Here is an 18,189-nt window from a genome sequence, read left to right as displayed (position 1 = left end):
GCACACCTTCCAACTTCTATAAGGTTCATAACCTTCTCCCTAAAGTAAGTATAGTGCAAAAAGAACCTCAAACTCTCTTCAAAAATCGACATTCCAATTACGTGCTACGCCCAACAGTTCCACCGTGTTACACAAACTCTGTCTCCGACGAAAGAAAAGGCAACAAAAAAATGACTAGTGAAAACATAAGGATCTGAAATAAGGGAGTAATTACTCATTGACGTCCACCCGAGCGCAGCCCTACGGCTACAAAAGAAAGAGAGACAGCTTTCTCAGAAACTTCGTAGTTAAAGAAAAATTCGTCCTGATCCGGAGTTCGAACCCGGGACCACCGCTTCACCGGAGCAGTCGCTCTACCAATTGAGCTAACCTGGACGGCAAGCTTATGGTAGGGCGAAAGCGAGCGGTGGTCCCGGGTTCGAACCCCGGACCGGGACGAATCAATTCGCTCTCGCCCTACCGTAAGCTTGCCGTCTCGGTTAGCTCAATCGCCCAGAATTCATTTTAGCCGAATGTTGCTGCAGGTAGCGGACATTTACAAAGAATTGTACTTTTTACCGGATTTGGGTTAATTCTTGTTTACAACGTATGTCCGATCTACAACTTGGGTCCAGAGCCGGACGTAAAGAAGATAGTGTGCGCCGTGGAAAATGCGGTCAAGTGCCTGAAGCCACCTCGCCGCGACGAGGTGCACGCACCCGTGTCGTCAGCGTGCTCTCCAAACTACACCGGCATTAATCACTGGATCCGTTGCTGTCCGAAGAACGTAAGGCGCTAAAAAAACTGCGTGACAATGGAGATATCGTAATAGTTCCCGCGGACAAGGCAAACGCCACGGTCGTCTTGGACAAACGAGACTATGAACGTAACATGAGAAGGACGCTTGAGGATGAGGGAAGGTACATAGTACATACCGCTGAAACACGATCCCACTTCAAAACTGCTAAGAGACTTGCGGAAACTACTGGCCACGTGTTCCGCTTTGTTTCTCCACAGTTTATATAAGTTTATTTTTTCCTTCTCTGGGACAACGGTTCCCCGCCCGTTTTGTATGGATTACATGCACCTACGGTCCACAAATCAGGCGCCCCGATGCGAATCGTCGACTTTACCCGCTCGCCTCTACACAATCTCTGCATCGCATCATCTCCCCATTGGTCGGAAAAAAGTGGAACGCACGTGCATAACTCGTGCGATTTCACTGAAAAAGTTCGGGACACTGTTCTCTAAGACGACGAAATGTTGGTCACTTTTCGCGTTCAATTCTTTCGATGATACCTTGCTCTTCTGCGTGTATATGTATCCCCCCGCCAATAATGTCTTCACGGCGCTGCAGGAAAGCAGGGAGTGAAAATAAATAAAATATGCCGTGGACTACTAGCTGAATTATTTACGCATGAGAAATGAAGTTAAGACGACGGGACGTCGTCACATTACTTTAGAACTGAATAACTGCAACATACTGTCGCCGCGCTAGGCCAGTAGGCTAACGGATCTCTTCCTCGGCCTCCAGTGCAGTGTCGGCCAGGGCAGTCGTAAGAACTGAGTCGAGATTCAGAATGATATTACGAATGACGCTTCATTAAGGCCAGGTGGGTTTATGTAGGGCAATTACCACGTGATAGTTAACAGCCAATAAAAAGCACACAAACACATAGACAAGCACAAATACAATCCGATAAAATGAAACCGAAACTCACGACACAACATCTACTTTACATTCATAGACCGCCCATGGCCCAGTGATGCAGCGGTTAAGCGATGCGCCACTACCCTGGGGTGGCAGGTGCTGCCGTCTGTGGTGCGTGTGAGACCCAGGTCGCTCTTCCTGGGCAACCTCTGGCGACCAATCATTAATTGAACTGCCACCTGCCATTGTGGGCAGTTTGCTCAGAATCCGGTGGAAATTTTGTGATGACATCGCAATGTCACGTGACCCAGGTGGCCCGCCGGCCCCCTCTGTTGCTCTTCTGGGGATTTTTCGTCGATTTTTTTCGCTCGCGGCCAATGAGGACAAAGCCGGCTTTTCTGCGACAAGGGACCCTCATAATGCCACCGCTTTAAAATTTCCTCCTGCACTACAAAACCGCACCTTGAGACCTCGAAGGTCTACCCATAACTGAAACAAGGCCACCTTCACGCATACTGCCTGAGGCCAATGATGAGGGAAACGAACGAGCCGCTTGACCTTCGACTCCTACGAATATTTTACGCCCAACATGTTCTTGGATAGGATGGATGGATGGAAAAAACTTGATTGTTAATAAATTGGTGTTCTTGACCCTTACGGGTCACTGGGCGCCGTGGTCGATCCTTGGTCCAGGATGCCGCACTTGACTGCTGCCATCGTGGCTCGGCGCACGAGAAATCGTTGCGCTTCCTCGTCCTCGCTGGCCAGCAAGTGCTCCCACTGCATCACACTCGGGTTGTTTATTCTTGGTTCTAAGTCTGCCTTAGGGCAGGTCCATGTGACATGTTCTAGTGTAGGTTTACCCTGACACCACGGACATTTGTCTGCATATTGTGTAGGGAAAATCTTGTGTAGTTTGTGCAGGTGTGGGTAGGTACGGGTTTGTAGTCTGCGCCAGTCTACCGCCTCCTCTTTGGTGAGCCTTTTGTGTGGGGCTGGGTAGCGTTTCCGCTGACCCCTGTAATGATCGAGTATATCTGAGTACGTGGGGGTAACTGGGTCAAAGGTGTTCTTGGATAAATCTCTGCTTTGACGTCGCTGGAAGAAGCAGAAGAAAAGGCCAGCGTGCACCGAGCAGGGCGCGAGCACGGAGGACGACGAAGGTGACTCCAGCTGGAAGGATGCTGCCGCTGCTGCTGCTCGGAGTCGAGGCCTTCCTGGCTGTGGCGTTCGCGCCCGCCGCCATGGCCGCGGCACACAACAGTGAGCTGATCGTCGCTTATCTCGAGTATTCGCGCAAGCCCGCACTGGGGGGCCTGAGCGCTGCTACAGCTCCGAAGCTGTGGGGACCAGAGGAGCCTCGGGGCCTTGCCATTGCCGAGGCGCTCGAGCTTAGTGCCTTGCTTGCCCTGGACACAGGCTGCCCCCATCATTTGCACCAGCACGGGAGAGAGGAGGCGCGGAGTCGGAAGGGAATTTTTGTCCGATGCGCTTGTTATTCGATGGAAAAGCTTGCAAACAAATATGACGATTTTTCTAGGCTACGGCAGGATAACAAGTTGCGAAGCATAACGCGGAAACAAACCCGTAGTGAACGTTCTCGACGTCAAATAACTCCCGCGAAAAAGTTTCATAGCTTAGATTGGCTGATGTCACGAGTGCCCTTATACATATGGAATGGTCCACCTGAGGCGCTCTTGTAAGCGCAGCGTTCGTGTGCCTGCCCAAGCCCGTCAAGTTCGACACGTGCACCAGCATTCGCCTGCTGAGCCCGTGTCAGTCGGACCAGGACTGTGACACGCGCGTCTGCTGCAAGGACTGGTGCGGCAACTATTGCGCCTTCAAGCAGCGCAGCTTCGCCGTCGACGCCCGCGGGAAGCCGCCGGCCGCGGATCCGGCGGACGACGACGAAGACGACAACGGCTCAGAGGAAGAGCGTCCCGCGCCTCCGCCGCCGCCGCCTCCTCCCCCGGCCAGGGGAAGCAGGAGGATCGACCGGGGAAGTCGCAGGGACCAGGACGAGGACCAGGAGGAGCCCCAGCGACGCAAGAACTCGCGCAGGCGGTACGAGAACCGAGATGGGAGCATACACTGAGTTAAAGGGAAACTGCATAGGTTTTAGAAATCAATGAGCTTAAGAGGGTCGAATGTGGGAAACTTGCACGTAAAGCATGCCAAGTCTTGTTGAGCTAGCGCTTGAAATAGTGAAGTAATCGCCGATTAAAATCCCGATGCCCTTCAAGTTTCTCCGCAGCGCACAACGCCAAGTGGGGGGCGCATGATGACGTCATCGAAGGTATCGGTACATTTCCAATGTACAAACGCCTGCTTTGAAGGAAAAAAACCAACGCCACCGAAGGGAAATCCTGCCGATATTTGTTTGACAGCGTCCAATGATTCAGGGCAGGGTGTGGCTGACGACAACCGTAATTTGAAATCATACCTTCCGTGACGTCAAGCTGAACTTCTCTGCACTCCTCTGGTGCACTGAGGAGAAGCGCGAAATTCAATCGTCTATTACGTCACTATTTTAAATTCTAGGGCAAGAACACTTGGCATGCTTTACCTACAGCCTATATAGATTTGGATCCTTGAATATCGCGAAATTTAAAAAAAAAAGTGGTGCAGTTGCCCTTTAACGCACTGTGTGTAACGCACCACTGAGGACAAACAATGAACAGACAGCTAGAAGGCTACATACGTGCTGAACTGTCTATCGCTTGTCACCAGTGCTGCGCTACGGTTGCATATAAACTCTCAACCGTAAAGGCTAATTTAACGTTTGCGCGGCTGAATTACACAAGAGAACTGCCTCGAGCTCAGGAAGGGCTGCTCTAAGATTAATCCCTGACACACAAAACAGCCGAAGTTAAGGATATGGGTGGATGAGTTCACCGCGCCCCGTATTTCCTTGTGATAGCTAGTTGGGTGTGATGGTGTACACCCCAATGCAAGCTTCAAGCGTTGAGCGCTCGTTCAGTTCCAGCCTCTTTTGTCCTTAAACGTTGGTCAATCCGCCTCTTCCGTTTTGAAGGTGTCTTACTGTGCAGGGCTTCACAAATGGTTTAAGGCCATAAACTGATGCTAACCACGTTGTTTCAAACGGCATCCGCTTTAGAGGATATTCACACATGCTTCCGTTGCGTCATGTCTTTTGTCAAAGACCGACTTTGCGTGCGCTGCTCGTCAGAAGTCTACGGCACACTTGGCTAGCGAATGCGTGATTTGAGCACGTGAGGGTCCCCTGCAGTGCTCCATACTTTAGAGGCTTGAAACAGGTTAGGCTCATGTTGGCCTCTTCATACTTGCCGTTAGCTTCGAACAGACATTCGGCACACTGCCAGCCTGAGTCAGGCGCATGCTATGTCATCGGCTGCAGTCAGCCCCTATATATAAATTAGCTAAATTAGCAGGGGTACAAGAATATGGGATCGAGCGGATTTGGGTGGTCACTCCCGAGCTCTGACGGGCAACTTATTATTATTTTATTTATTAGTACCTCATAGCCCTACTAGGGGTATTACATGAGGGGTGGGCATAGATATCATTTGAATAAATCAGTTATGAATGATTTAAAGGATTCCAGGCCAGGATGGATGAAAGCTTCAGCGGGCAGGTCGTTCCAATCTCTTGCGGTCTGGGCAAAGAATGATTTCAGATGCGCAGAAGTGGATGCTCGAGGTGTGTGAACAGCTTTCGGATGGCTGATGCGAAATGAAAGGTGGCGTGCAGGGGTGATAAGTGAATGACTCAGGGGCGAATGATAAAACCTGTGGAAAAGGCAGTCTGGCTATTTTCCGACGGGATTCAAGGCTGGGGTGGACATGTAATGCCCAAAACTGGCAACCGGTGGTCGTGTCGAGTAACCAGCTTGGGAAATCTGCTTGGGCGCAAAAAAAGTACTCAGAGGTCACTAGGACAGAGCTGATGAAGGTTGTGATATGGGGAGGCCGTGCAGAACGAAAGGAAAGTCTTCAAAGGTGCCGTGTCTGCCCGCATGCGCAGCCGCTCGGGACGGCGCCGTCGTCGCATGGACGCAGGGGGCTCCGATGCCGGGATGCGCTCCAACCGAGAGGATGTGGACGACCTGGACAGCAGCAGCGGGGGAGCCGGCCAGCCAGAGCACGAGTATTTCGACGTCAGGAAATAAAGCAGCCACCCCGTTCAACATGGTTTCAGTTTATTCCGACGCCAGTGGGTGATGTCGGCAGTCATGACGTCCCGTCGACTTTATTGAGGGCAACGAAATGCAGGAAAAATGCGCAGGAAAAATACTGCGTGTTTCCAGATAAAAGAACACAGCTATACTGCACCAAAAACAGAGGCAGCAAGAACATCCGGTTTACCAGATCAGTGAACTAGACAGACATTCTTAAGCTTGTGCGAAGTGCCATAACTATCAGGGGCAAGTTTAGAGGAGGGGGGCGTAAAAGTAAAAGTAAAACCATGCTGAATCCCATTTTTCGACGGAAGTCCAGTACATGGTTGAAATGGATCCTCAAAAGCGACCGCAAAGTGGCAATGCCGAAATAACATGTAGTGCAAGAAAAGTAATCCAATAGGGCTTTTCGGCGGGCTATTTGGTGCATGAAGTCAAATGAAGGAAAGGACGCAAAAGACAAGGACGTGACACGACAACACAGCGCCTGTGTTGTGTCACGCACCTGTCTTCTGTGCTGTTTCTTTCAACTGAGTACAAGAAAAATCACACTTTAGGGATATAAGGCTGCCTCAAGGATTAGCCACTGGGACCCAAGACTTCCCTGAAGAGACAGAGAAGGCTGTGCACGTGGGTATTCATTCCAGACCAGGCAGTGAACTTTGTCATACCCCTTGTAGGAAAAGGGGGAAAGCAGCTTGTGAAGATCAGGTAACAGAAGGTCTGTTGAAGGACGGAGAGGAGATTGTGCTAGGAAGACTAGCCACACTGCATACGCAATGCCTTATGGCCTCGAGCGTACCAGAAGCTTGGTTGAACGCTGACATCATCTTAATCGATAAGAAAGACATGAAGGACTTTAAGACCGATCAGCTTACCGTCCGTTGCCTACAAGGTATTTACTAAGGTAATCACTAATAGTCCAAGCTCATCACGCTTTCGATGAACGAAGCCAACCCTTCAATGACAACCAAGGAGTGCTCGGCTGCTGACCCGAAAGTCGCGGGTTCGATCCCAGCTGCGGCGGTTGAATTTCTTTGGAGAAGGAATTCTAGAGGCCCGTGTACTGTGCGATGTCAGTGCACGTTAAAGAACCCCAGGTGGTCGAAATTTCCGGAGCCCTCCACTACGGCGTCTCTCATAGCCTCAGTCGCTTTGGGACGTTAAACCCCATAAACCAACCAACAATCAAGGAGTAGCATGTTGCCCTGAGTGTCTTGGATGAACAATTGAGCGTCCCACCCCGATCAAGCGTCATGGTCACCGTAAGTGGCACAGATGCCAAAACATATGAATGCTCTCATCGAGGGCAACACGGAGTTGCTTCTGATCGCGAGAGTACTTGCGGCAGCTTGTCAGATCAGTTCTTGCGAACAAGTCAGTGTAGGCTGGTTAGATATTTACACCGTTTGCCTGTGCCAGCCATAGGTGCCAGCAACGTGCGTGCCCAGTGGTTATTTTGGCTACTTCAGAAAACTGTAATTAGCCTCTTGTTTTATTGAACCCTGCTTCTCTCTTGAGCATCTTAACAGTAATTGTACAAGGACCTGTGTGACGTAACATATTTTTGCAGAGCTTCGAAAAAAGACTGACCAATGGAATGTCATATGGGATCAGGTTTCTGCCATTCGAAAATGAGGATGGCATCACGAAAACAAATGTGTCTAAGACCAAGACCAGAGGTTTAGCAAGTCTGAAGAGAAAACTGTGATTATTGGCACATAAGCGACTAAGGCTATCATGCGCCAAACTCAAGGTAAGATCCATTTGTTATGCGAAAGAGAAGGAAGCAGGTTTATTTTTAAAAGCCACTAATTATTTTAGGAAAGCAAGAACACAGGAGACAGAAACAACTGCACGTAACAGTTATTTTCTGAGCTGAATATTTATTAGTCCACTAATTAGGGCAATCCTCCAAAGTGGAGTATATTCACAATACTGGAGAAATTTCTCCTTAGCATTCTCTCGTTTAAGTACACTTTGCTCATTTAATTATTATCTGAAGGAATTCATTGCAGTCGCATAATTGGTCACGACATAAAAAACGCCCGAGGTGTGCAAGAAGACTGCCATTACTCAACCGTTTGCGCTCGCCGACATTTTGGCTCAACCTTTATAAAAATGGTCTATAGACACTCTATAGACTTCTTATTGACTCTATTGACTTCCTATAGATATTGATTTTTCTTTAATCATAGTCTATAGACTGTCTATAGACAAAAGTCTACTAAAAGTGTATGGCCATAAGTCTATAGATTGTCTACAGACTGTCTATTGCATTTGTATTGCCTATATACTGTTCTCTAGGATTTGTCTATAGAGAGTCTATAGACTTTATAGACAGAAGTCTATAGACACTCTATAGACTGTCTAAAACTTTGACTGTCGAAAGCTCCGTAGGAGGAGCTACGCCGAATGGCCAAAGCCGCTTCAAATCTCCCGCGCGTATTCACTTGTCGGTGACGAGTTTTCTGGCACTGCTCGCGGCGCCAGCAAATTTTCCCGCGGTTTCGGCGGCCTGTCCCAGCAGGCCCATTCCCTTTTTGACGGCGCCCGCTATCCCTCCTCGCTCTTCGTTTTCGAGGCACCTTTGCGCGTCGTTCGCGACACCGGCCACTTTCCCCGCGGTCTGGGCGGCCTGGTTCAGGAGTCCGACCCCCTTCTTCACTGCGTCCGTGATCCATCGGCCACCTTCGTCCACCGTCCCTGCCGCCGGGTCAGCGTAGCAGTGGAGGCATCCTGCGCGGGTTATCCACAAGCCGTTCTGAATACATGCATCTTGTAATAAAACAGCGCATGGACAAATCACAAGAACGGAGAGAACACACACACGACGCTGAGTTCAAATCCTCGCAGCAGCACCTTGCCAGAAGCATGTCCTTGAAAAGCAAGGCAGAAATTTGGGCGAGTTGGTAAGTATTCATGATTTTGTTCACGGCGCAACAAGAACGGGAAAGACGAAAGAGTAACACAAACAAGCGTTGACTATCAACTAGTTTTTATTGAAGGACAGAAGGGGTATATACAGAAACACTTATCAAGAACACAGAAGTTTTCTGGAAGGCACGTGGGAGTTCAGATACCTCAATTCCCTCTCGCAGTAAAAACTAGTTGATAGTCAGTGCTTGTTCCCGTAATTTTTTCGTCTTTCCCATTCTTGTTGCGCTGTGAACAAAATCATGTCCTTGAAAAACCTCGCCTGTCGTCAATATTCGCTCCGGATAATCTTGCACATTCCCCTGGTATGGCCCACAGATGGTCGTAGGATTCCACAGAGGGCTTGCCGATCTGTAGGGCAGGTTCCATAACGGAGGTGGTAGGAGGCTGAGCGGGCACGGCAAATGCACACGGCGATGAGCGGAGACAAAACAGCTGGTTGTGACAAGTCCAGGTGCTGGCATGTAAAAGAGGCCCAAGAACTAAAAATGAACTGTAGTAAAATGGCAGTTTGGGAGAGTTGGTTATGCATCTTGCGCTGTTTTATTACAAGATGCATAACCAACTCGCCCAAACCGCCATTTTACTACTGGGGCAGCACCTACTCTGCCGCAGGGGTTATGCCCTTAGATTACCGCTTTCCAATGACAAATAGGCTGTGTGCGTTCACTGAAAACGCTGCTTGCAAGCGTCGCCACCACCGGCTTCCGCAAGCAAGCTGCCAGACATCGAGGCAATTGTTTCGCGGATCTCTGAGGCTAGCCTGCACGCCATTCACTTCCAAGCGACGATCACGCACACCTTTTCTGTGCTGACGACTCGAGTTTGAATCGAGCAAATTTCATTTTCCCCCCGGAGAACGCGTCTTTTCCTGCCGGACAAAGATTAACATAGCCAGAAAGAGTCGTAGAATAAATTTTACCAAGAACCAAAATTAGATGGAGCAAAAGCTGGCGTTAGAAAGCTGCCACACCTTCTATCGCGAAACGATCTTGGCTGCACGGCTGTTTTCTGCCGCGACTAGAGAAGCACAGCCACCATTCCGCGGCGTTCCAAGAGATGGCAAGTGTAGTAAGGGGCGGAAGAAAGTCAAGTTAAGAAGTTTTCGGAGATAGGGCGGCCACAGCTGGCGCACGAGAGAGTTAATTGGAGAGATATGAGCGAGGCTTTTGTTTTGCAGTGGGCGTAGTCCGGATGATGACGACGCCTAAAGAGAACTTTGGCAGTTTGAAAACCAGACTGTCAATAAAATAACAAGCTGTATGGTCCAATGTTTAGGGGCAACCCCCAAGGTGAAGTAAATTTGTAATAAGGGAGTAATTACTGATTGGCATCCACCCGAGCGCAGCCATACGGCTACAAAGGAAAGCTATACAGCTTTCTCAGAAACTTCGCAGTTAAAGAAAAATTCGTCCTGGTCCTGGGTTCGAACCCGGAACCACCGCTACACCGGAGCAGTCGCTTTACCAATTGAGCTAACCTGGACGGCAAGCTTTTTTTCTCTTTTCTTTTCGAACTTTTCCTTAACTACGAAGTTTCTGAGAAAGCTGTATAGCTTTCTTTTGTAGCCGTATGGCTGCGCTCGGGTGGATGCCAATGAGTAATTACTCCCTTATTACAAATTTACTCCACCTTGGGTGTTTCCCCTAAACATTGGAGGAACACTGTTCCCACTTCGAGTTATTGATCAATTCGCTCTCGCCCTACCAATAAGCTTGCCGTCCCGGTTAGCTCAATTGGTAGAGCGACTGCTCCAGCCCGTGTAGCGGTGGTTCCGGGCTCGAACCACGGACCAGGACGAATTTTTCTTTAACTACGAAGTTTCTGAAAAAGCTGTATAGCTATCCTTTGTAGCCGTATGGCTGCGCTCGGGTGGATGCCAATGAGTAATTACTCCATTATAACAAGCTATATGTTGCTGAAGATGTTGCTAATGAGCAACAGAAGCACATTCCAGAATTTTGTATATGGTGCGGACAATGCTCACTTTTACCTGCTGCTTTGGCAACCAGAATCACTGTTACAAGCACCCCTATCCCCCCCCCCCCCCCCTTTTTTTTTTAAACATTGAAAAGCTATACGATACGAAAGGACATATGCATGTGTGACCCATGCACACCTAAGCGTAATATTTATTTCATTGTATTCTGCGACATCACAGCTTTCATCCTGAAAATATAGACCAGAGCACGAAATAAATCTGAGCGCCGCCATTTGAAAACGCTGAGGCGCCATTTGTTGAACGCGGACTACTGGGCTGCCATGGAAGGGGACACGACATCGGGCCCACACGTCAGCGGCGGCTAAACGGCACTACATAAGCGCTCCACGGCGCCGTAACTGAAGACATAATTTGCAGGGAGTTCATTATTCTGCGACTTTCAGCGAGGCCATTGTGTCCACTGCCGATGGGTTTCGCAGGCCCCTAGTCCACCACCGGGGCAAATATGCCTCCGGGGAGTACAAGAACTTCGCATCCGATTTTTTCGAACCATGTGTTGTTAGAATTCCGCGAAACGATGAGGCGTCCCTCACAGCCCGAGTCGCGTTAAACCCCATAAAACCAAATCGAATCACGAGTCAGGGTTCAATAACGCTGTGAACACTGCTAAAAACTTTTCATCTGCATGCCTGCACTCTGCGCGGTAATGCGGGAATACATGTACAGATAGCAGGTTTGATATGGTTTGGTGAAGCCATCTTAAACCCTCCGAGGCTGGCTCTTGTTGCGAGCTACGAAATACGAACGTGCGCAGCCGCGATATTCCGAAATCCGAGGTATACCTTTTATTCCCGATAGCCGCAGCTCAGGAGCTTCAGGTTTCGATGGCAGATGCCGCGGCTAGCAACATCTGTTCCTTCCATTTTTATATTTTTTAATTTATTTACTAGTAAATAGCTACAACAAAAACAACGTAAATGGGGGAACCCCGACGAAGCATTACACCGGCAGATCCCAATAATGGGCTCATGGAGGATCGTCAAATAAGTTGGATACTATCCGTCATACTGCAATCCACCGCGCTATTCAGCGCGACCGGATAAATCGATGTCGCTAACGAGTGGACGCAGAAAACCAACGCTGCAGCTTAGGGCACCGCTGCGTCGCACGCAACCTCCGCAGGGCGGAGAGCGGCAGGGTGACTCGCAGCAAGAAAACAGGCTTCCAACTCCACAAAGGGGACGTTTATTCACCCCATCCCGAATGCTCCGAGCATACCAGCATGTTCTCATAACACGGTCACTCAATGCTAAGCGTACTGCGATGGCCACGCAGTTAGGTCGACCGTTTCAAACACAGTACTTACTCGTGCTTTCGTACTTGCCTCGTATTTCGTTCTGTGCACCGCAGAAATCCATATTTGATACAGGTGGGAATTTTTAACGCCTGTCGACACACGTCGCGCACATCGCACAAAGCGCTGCACAAACCAGCTGCCTCTTTACGTCTGGATGTTAATGCACGGACAAAAAGGTAACACAACAAACGCAGCGCGTTACCTTCTTGTCCGTGTCTATTTGTGCGCAGTAGCCCCTTTTATTTACCATGATTGACCGGCTAGCCCAACAACGTACGCTGTTAATGCATGCGTAGACAATTACGCAGTGGTGCCCAGACGACTTCTCGAAAATTCCAGGAGAATGACACGCACATGTTTAAGCACTCCGAGAGGTTACAAAGCTCGCTTGTTGTGCATGGCGCAAAGGCATTCCACAGCGTTTTGGCAGTCTGGCGGAAGATGGCGCCTGTTTCCTCGGTTTGATAGAGTTTAACTCTAGGTTTGAGAGTATATGAGCGAACCGGTCCCGGTGCAAGAGTATCGTATTATTGTCTATATTCCCATAATTCTGCTTGATATAACCATTAAGCACGGTCAATATATATCCCAGCCTCAGCCAGGAGCCGTCACCACACTCTGAACACAAATTAGCCTATATGGAAGTAGAGTAAAAGAGCAGTGGGCTGTCTTCTAGTGTACTCCCTTTTAGGGGCAGCGTATGCTGTCCCAGCCCTGGGGTCGATTTTCATCTGTAAAAATAAGAAGTATAGTTTGCAAAGGAAACAAATTCTCCCTTCAAATCTTGCGAAGTTCAGTTACGAACACTTTAATCGAAGTTTCAGCCTTGCTAACCTCAAAACCTCTGGTGCTGCTTCCTTAGATTTCTAGCTGCGTCATCACTATGCTTTGCATATGCCTTCGTTGTCAAGAGTAGGCATTTTATGTCACCTACTCAGACGCTTGAGCAGCGTTAAGGGCAACTGCACCACTTTTTTTTGAGAATTTCGCGATATTCAAGGATCCAAATCTGTATAGGCTATAGGTAAAGCATGCCAAGTGTTTTTGCACTAGCATTTAAGATAGTGACGTAATCAACGATTAAATTTCGCGCTTCTCCTCAATGCACCGGAGGAGTGCAGAGAAGTTCAGCGTGACGTCACGGAAGGTATGATTTAAAATTAACGCGGTCGTCAGCCACACCCTGCCCTGAATCACCGGACGCTGTCAAACAAATCTCGGCAGGATTTCCCTTCAGTGGCGTTGGTTTTTTCCTTCAAAGCAGGCGTTTGTACATTGGAAATGTACCGATACCTTCGATGACGTCATCATGCTCCCCACACTTCGCGTTGTGCGCTGCTGAGAAGCTTGAAGGGCGTCGGGATTTTAATCGGCGATTACTTCACTATTTCAAGTGCTAGCTCAACAAGACTTCGCATGCTTTACCTGCAAGTGTTACACATTCGACCCTCTTAAGCTCATTGATTTCTAAAACCTATGCAGTTTCCCTTTAATAGGGAGCGCGCTAGAGGACAGCTTACTCACTTTTTTGCTCCCACATAGGCTTATTCGTGTTTAGAGTGCACGCGAACCGTCCGAACTGGTTCTGGCATTTACCTGTAAGCCAGATTACCGACTCTACTCAGAATGGCATGTGCGACCTCTTACACAGTACTAAGCAGCCACTTTGTTTTGTATTCACCCGAGCACCTTTAGAATGCTTTGAAGTTGCACAGACATTTTTTTTTTTTATGGGTCAACACTGACTGGCTCTCAAAACAATTCACGAGGATTGCTTGCACTGCTTCATTCCGGCTTGTGCAATTTTCATCGAAATATGAGCTCAGGAATGACTGCTAGAATAAAGCTAGTGGCCCACTGTCGTTGTGCAGATCGAAGACGTGCATTTAAGCCCCAGTGATGCGTAGCTTAGGCTCTTTAATTGTAGACACACTGTGCTATTTCCATTTTGGCTTTTCTAATGGACTGAGAAACATGACAAAAAGATATCAGTATTATTGCATTCTCATTGTTCTGTTCCCTTACAAAAATAGCCTATAGACAGTCTATACGCTTCTTACAGACTCTATTGCTTTCTTATAGATATTTCTTTTTCTCTATTCATGGTCTATAGACTGTGTATAGTCTGTCTATAGACAAGTCTACTAAAAGTGTATGACCATAAATCTATATATTGTCTATAGACAGTCTATAGGATTTGTATAGCCTATAGACTGTTCTCTAGGATTTTTCTATAGAGAGCCTATAAAATTTATGGACAGAAGTCTATAGACTGTGTATAGACTGTCTAAAGAAATTTTTGTGAGGGTTAAATGCTGAACAAATTCATGTTTTAGCAAGTTATCAGGAACGTGACAATTTTTTCGTGTACTTGTATTCGCATTTGAAAGCAATGTGTTAAAATATGGTTAATTTTTAACGCATGCATTACTCAGACACACAATCCTTATATCAGCGAATAGATAAGTGCATGCCTTTTGCAATAAAAGTTAGATGAGGAGACAGCGAAGAGGCCTGTTTACGTTACAATCACAACTACTGTGCATGGATTAATGAAAAGGCTGCAAAATAAAGACTAAACACATGAAAAAACACTGCAGGTATTAGTTAGAATAACTGATGATTTAACCTGTAGCTGGCCTTAGCTATTTGAGAAATCAATATGAGTTTCCCTGTTGTAATTACTAAAGATTGCTGAAACTATATACTAACAGCTAATGAAGCTTTTCTTAGTCCGTGCCCTTGGCCCCGAGAATTCACGATAAGAATCGCGTCGTCGTTCTGAAATCGTTACCGCGTGTTTGGCGGATAGCGTAACTCTCCGGATATTAGTTGTGAGAACGCCTTGGTTGATATACGCGACACCCGCACACAGGGATCCTTGTGCGCATGTCGGCAGTTCGTTCTGCTAACGGCTCAACACACGCTGGATGAAATCTACTCCAGCCATGCCTTCAAAATATGTGCTTAGACGCACCCTATCTCCACACCCGCTGTGAACTCAAATCCACGGGGGCAATTTCGCGGAAAAGAATGCGTCCCTGCAGCCTTTCGTATAGCTTCCTTAAAATACAGGAGAAATGTCCTCCAACTTGCCGCGGGACTAGTTTGTATGCATGTGATTTCAGAAGGAGAGACACGTATGGCCCCACTCCTCGCCAGCAAAAAAATGTGTGGTGCAGGAAAGTTGGCTCATGCGCGCAGGCTCGGCTGCCTGCGAACAAGTGCCGCATCTCACCGGAAGCCACCATGGCACAGATGAAGGCCACCACGAGGAACCTCGCCATCTTTTGTTGCTGCAGAAGAAGAAGAGTGCACTGACTTCGCATAGCAACGTGAATCTATCGCTGCAAAACACCAGTCGCGTTAAGCGTTCACTGCTGAACTGTCGCAGGCAACACAACTTGTCCTGACGGCACAATAGCTGCTTGGCGTAAAATGCAATAGGTTTTTCCCGCTAAATAATTTTATCACTTTTTATGACACCACCCACTTGGGTGCTACAAGGGTTGCCTTCACTCATATATATCCCCCCCCCCCCCCCTCATACTTGCTACAGAAAGCCTAATGCGTACCTGCAGGGTATTTGCCAGCGAAGCGCCCGGTGTAGCCTGTGCTTCGGCGGGGAAACTGTGATGAGCAGTTTTGAACTAAGGCCACTTTTTATACCGACGCAGTGTGTCACAAACGACAGAATGGTGCGGTTATAACGGATGCAGGAATGATTTGCCGCTCTTTCTTACTGCTTATCGCGAATTGGGCCAGTCAGCGCAACTCGAATGAAGCGCACAGCTGGCAGAAAACAAGTGAAGCAGTCGCAGACCAGCGGAACTGTAATAAGAAATCGCGTCTCCATCCCTCCACATTTGCCATCACACACGTCTAGCGCCTGTCACCGAATTCTTGCAAGTGGGAGCCCAAGAACTCTTGTTTGTTCATTTTGTTTTACATTTTCTTATTTGTTCATTTCCTTTTACTCAATACTGATTTCTTTACGGCAAGCAGCCTTCGCGCAAACCGACATCGTGACCTGAAGCTTCCATTTTGATTGCGGTTCATCTAGATTTTCCTTGTTCGGCCTAGAGCCATTGGCACGCACTGTGCAGCAACAACGGCCAAGTTTTGCCACAATGAGGAAGTATACACCGTAAAGTCAGCAGTGGCCAGCGGAGTCGTTTTATGCAGGATAGTGCGCATAGTGCATTCTCAACGCGTTGCCGTTAGAGACCATCATGTCCGTCGAAGCCCTCGGTTGGCAGGTGCCAAAGTGGAGAGGGCGAATCCACTTTCAGAGGAGAGGGAAGACGAACAGAGGGGTGTTGTCACACGGTGATTGACAGCACGCCACCCCCTCGCACGGTTTCAACCCGTCACCGATGCTAAGTGGCAACAAGATTCTAGGCAGTAGTCAGGTGGCGTGTGAATACTTGAGGCCTTTTGATTATAAACAAAGGCAGCACATGTGTTAGCAGCACTTCTGTCACTCATCGAAGCAATAGAATTACCTTTCTCGAAGCTTTTTCCCGATGATATGATCAAGTTACGAAACCAGCGTTTGCTGTTGCCAGGCTTTTCAGGCCGGAAAGAATTAGTCTTGTTTGTTGTTTCTGATGGCTTTGTTGTTATTAGCCTTTTTATGCGTAGCATATTGCAATCACTCAGTTCAGCCCTTGGGCGCGGCCGGGCAGCCACCAAACCACGTGACGTTACGTCACGTGGTTTGGTGACGTCACGTCACGTGGTGACTTGACTTCACCAAACCACATAAAAAAGTAAAGGAAAAAAATAAAGGAAAACAAAAAAAAAGGGCGGCTGAGCATATGGTGGCGGTTGCCACCGCCCCGTTTCAAAGGGGGCGCTCCTATCCATTCATCCATACATCCATACGTCACGGAGGAAAAGCTGTTGAGAAAATCGAGTGCCGCCAAGCAATCCCTCGCGCAAAAAGACCGCGCAATATGCAACGCATTCTTGGCTTAACCAAGCTAAGCCTGGGCTTTTTTTTTTGCTTTCGCTTTTGTTGTTTAGTATTCTGCCTGCTTTTGCTTCGACCGTACGATACTGCTTTTGCACGAATGTTTGACGCTACTTTTGCTAAGAAATATCTCCTCTTTTGCTATGACAACGACTGCAGTGCTTTATGAAGTCTGCAGCGCTCGGAACGGAAACACGAACGGCAAGAAAGATTTCTTGATTTTTCTAAAGCGTTTGACAGGGTGCCTCACAACCTATTATTACCAAACGTTCACCCTGTTGTTATAGGATGGATTAAAGAGCTCTCTTCCAGGTTCCAGTTTACCACTGTCAATGACCATAATAAGTCTTTAAAGGGGCTGCGAAACACTGCCTGGGGGAATACCGGCTATACTTCAGGTGGGTTCTTTATGTCACACAGATGCTGACTTAAAAAGAATTACAGGAATCGATGCACAGGAACGGGAGTTATTCAGTGAAGAAATTTCAAAATACAAGCAAACAAAACGCTGCCCTCAACTCGATTTTGGTGGGGCTTCCCACTCCTATTTCGCTCTCCCAATGACGGCACCTGGCGCAACCAATCAAAACAGCCAGCCAGAGCACGTCGCGGAAGTTTGTACTCCATGGTTGCCTGCTCTCTAGCGTTGTTTCCATGCCAGAGCGCCCCTGGTGGTGTATTTTTATTTTACTTGCTTTGCAGGGCTTTTATCTAAGACAAACAAATTGTCTTTGTTGATATAATATAAAACGCAGACAGGTGACAAAATGTTTCTATATTTATTCACACAATTTGCAGTATATTTACTGTTTGTCCGGTCATCAAGCTCGCGCCAGGTGATGTCATATCCGCTGCTAAAAACCCGCCACTGTGTGGCGACACCATCAGAGCCATGAAGTTGTTTTTGGGGGGACATTAAAATATTAAAAAACGGAATATACGCGGTGTTACCGACGCTAATAGCACCATTATAACTCACTGTATGCAATCAACAGGCAAAACAGTTAACTAAGATTGTGTTTCTGGGCCCCTTTAAGCCAAGTACATTCTGGCGTCCCACAAGGAAGCATGCTAGGCCCTTTACTTTTCTTATTATTTGTTAGCGATTTACCTACTCCATTTCTTCCGAAACTCGGCTTTTCGCCAACGATTGTGTAATTTATCATAAAATTTATTCCAACCATAATCG

The 18,189-nt window shown here is 47.9% G+C and overlaps 2 protein-coding genes across 2 annotated transcripts; one reads left to right on the top strand and one right to left on the bottom strand.

Annotated features, from left to right (window-relative positions):
• Positions 1 to 2,733: 2,733 nt before the first annotated feature.
• On the top strand, positions 2,734 to 5,780 carry LOC149334842 (uncharacterized). The gene is made up of 3 exons (XM_089553699.1): positions 2,734 to 2,893; positions 3,340 to 3,694; positions 5,636 to 5,780. Exons 1-3 carry the CDS (start codon positions 2,812 to 2,814, stop codon positions 5,778 to 5,780), a joined length of 582 nt encoding a protein of 193 aa, XP_089409825.1. The 5' UTR covers positions 2,734 to 2,811.
• A 1,848-nt stretch (positions 5,781 to 7,628) lies between these two features.
• On the bottom strand, positions 7,629 to 15,457 carry LOC149334841 (uncharacterized). The gene is made up of 2 exons (XM_089551468.1): positions 15,264 to 15,457; positions 7,629 to 8,528 (listed from the first exon to the last, which is right to left on the bottom strand). Exons 1-2 carry the CDS (start codon positions 15,352 to 15,354, stop codon positions 8,239 to 8,241), a joined length of 381 nt encoding a protein of 126 aa, XP_089407594.1. The 5' UTR covers positions 15,355 to 15,457; the 3' UTR covers positions 7,629 to 8,238.
• Between the last annotated feature and the right edge of the window lie 2,732 nt (positions 15,458 to 18,189).

The sequence above is a fragment of the Amblyomma mixtum genome, chromosome 7 (genome assembly GCF_055824585.1).
Source record: "Amblyomma mixtum isolate Tamu chromosome 7, ASM5582458v1, whole genome shotgun sequence".
Classification (NCBI taxonomy): Eukaryota; Metazoa; Arthropoda; class Arachnida; order Ixodida; family Ixodidae; genus Amblyomma; species Amblyomma mixtum.
Note: the sequence above shows the minus strand (reverse complement) of the source record. Positions and strands in the feature narration are given on the sequence as shown.

What these genes read in the sequence shown, in the direction of transcription:
- LOC149334842 (XM_089553699.1), top strand. Translation starts at nt 2,812, where the DNA reads ATGCTGCCGCTGCTGCTGCTCGGAGTCGAGGCCTTCCTGGCTGTGGCG. An exon ending in CATGGCCGCGGCACACAACA is followed by an intron (nt 2,894 to 3,339) that starts GTGAGCTGATCG and finishes TTGTAAGCGCAG; the next exon opens with CGTTCGTGTGCCTGCCCAAG. An exon ending in CGCAAGAACTCGCGCAGGCG is followed by an intron (nt 3,695 to 5,635) that starts GTACGAGAACCG and finishes CCGCATGCGCAG; the next exon opens with CCGCTCGGGACGGCGCCGTC.
- LOC149334841 (XM_089551468.1), bottom strand. Translation starts at nt 15,354, where the DNA reads ATGCGAAGTCAGTGCACTCTTCTTCTTCTGCAGCAACAAAAGATGGCG. An exon ending in CTGTGCCATGGTGGCTTCCG is followed by an intron (nt 8,529 to 15,263) that starts GTGAGATGCGGC and finishes TAACCCGCGCAG; the next exon opens with GATGCCTCCACTGCTACGCT.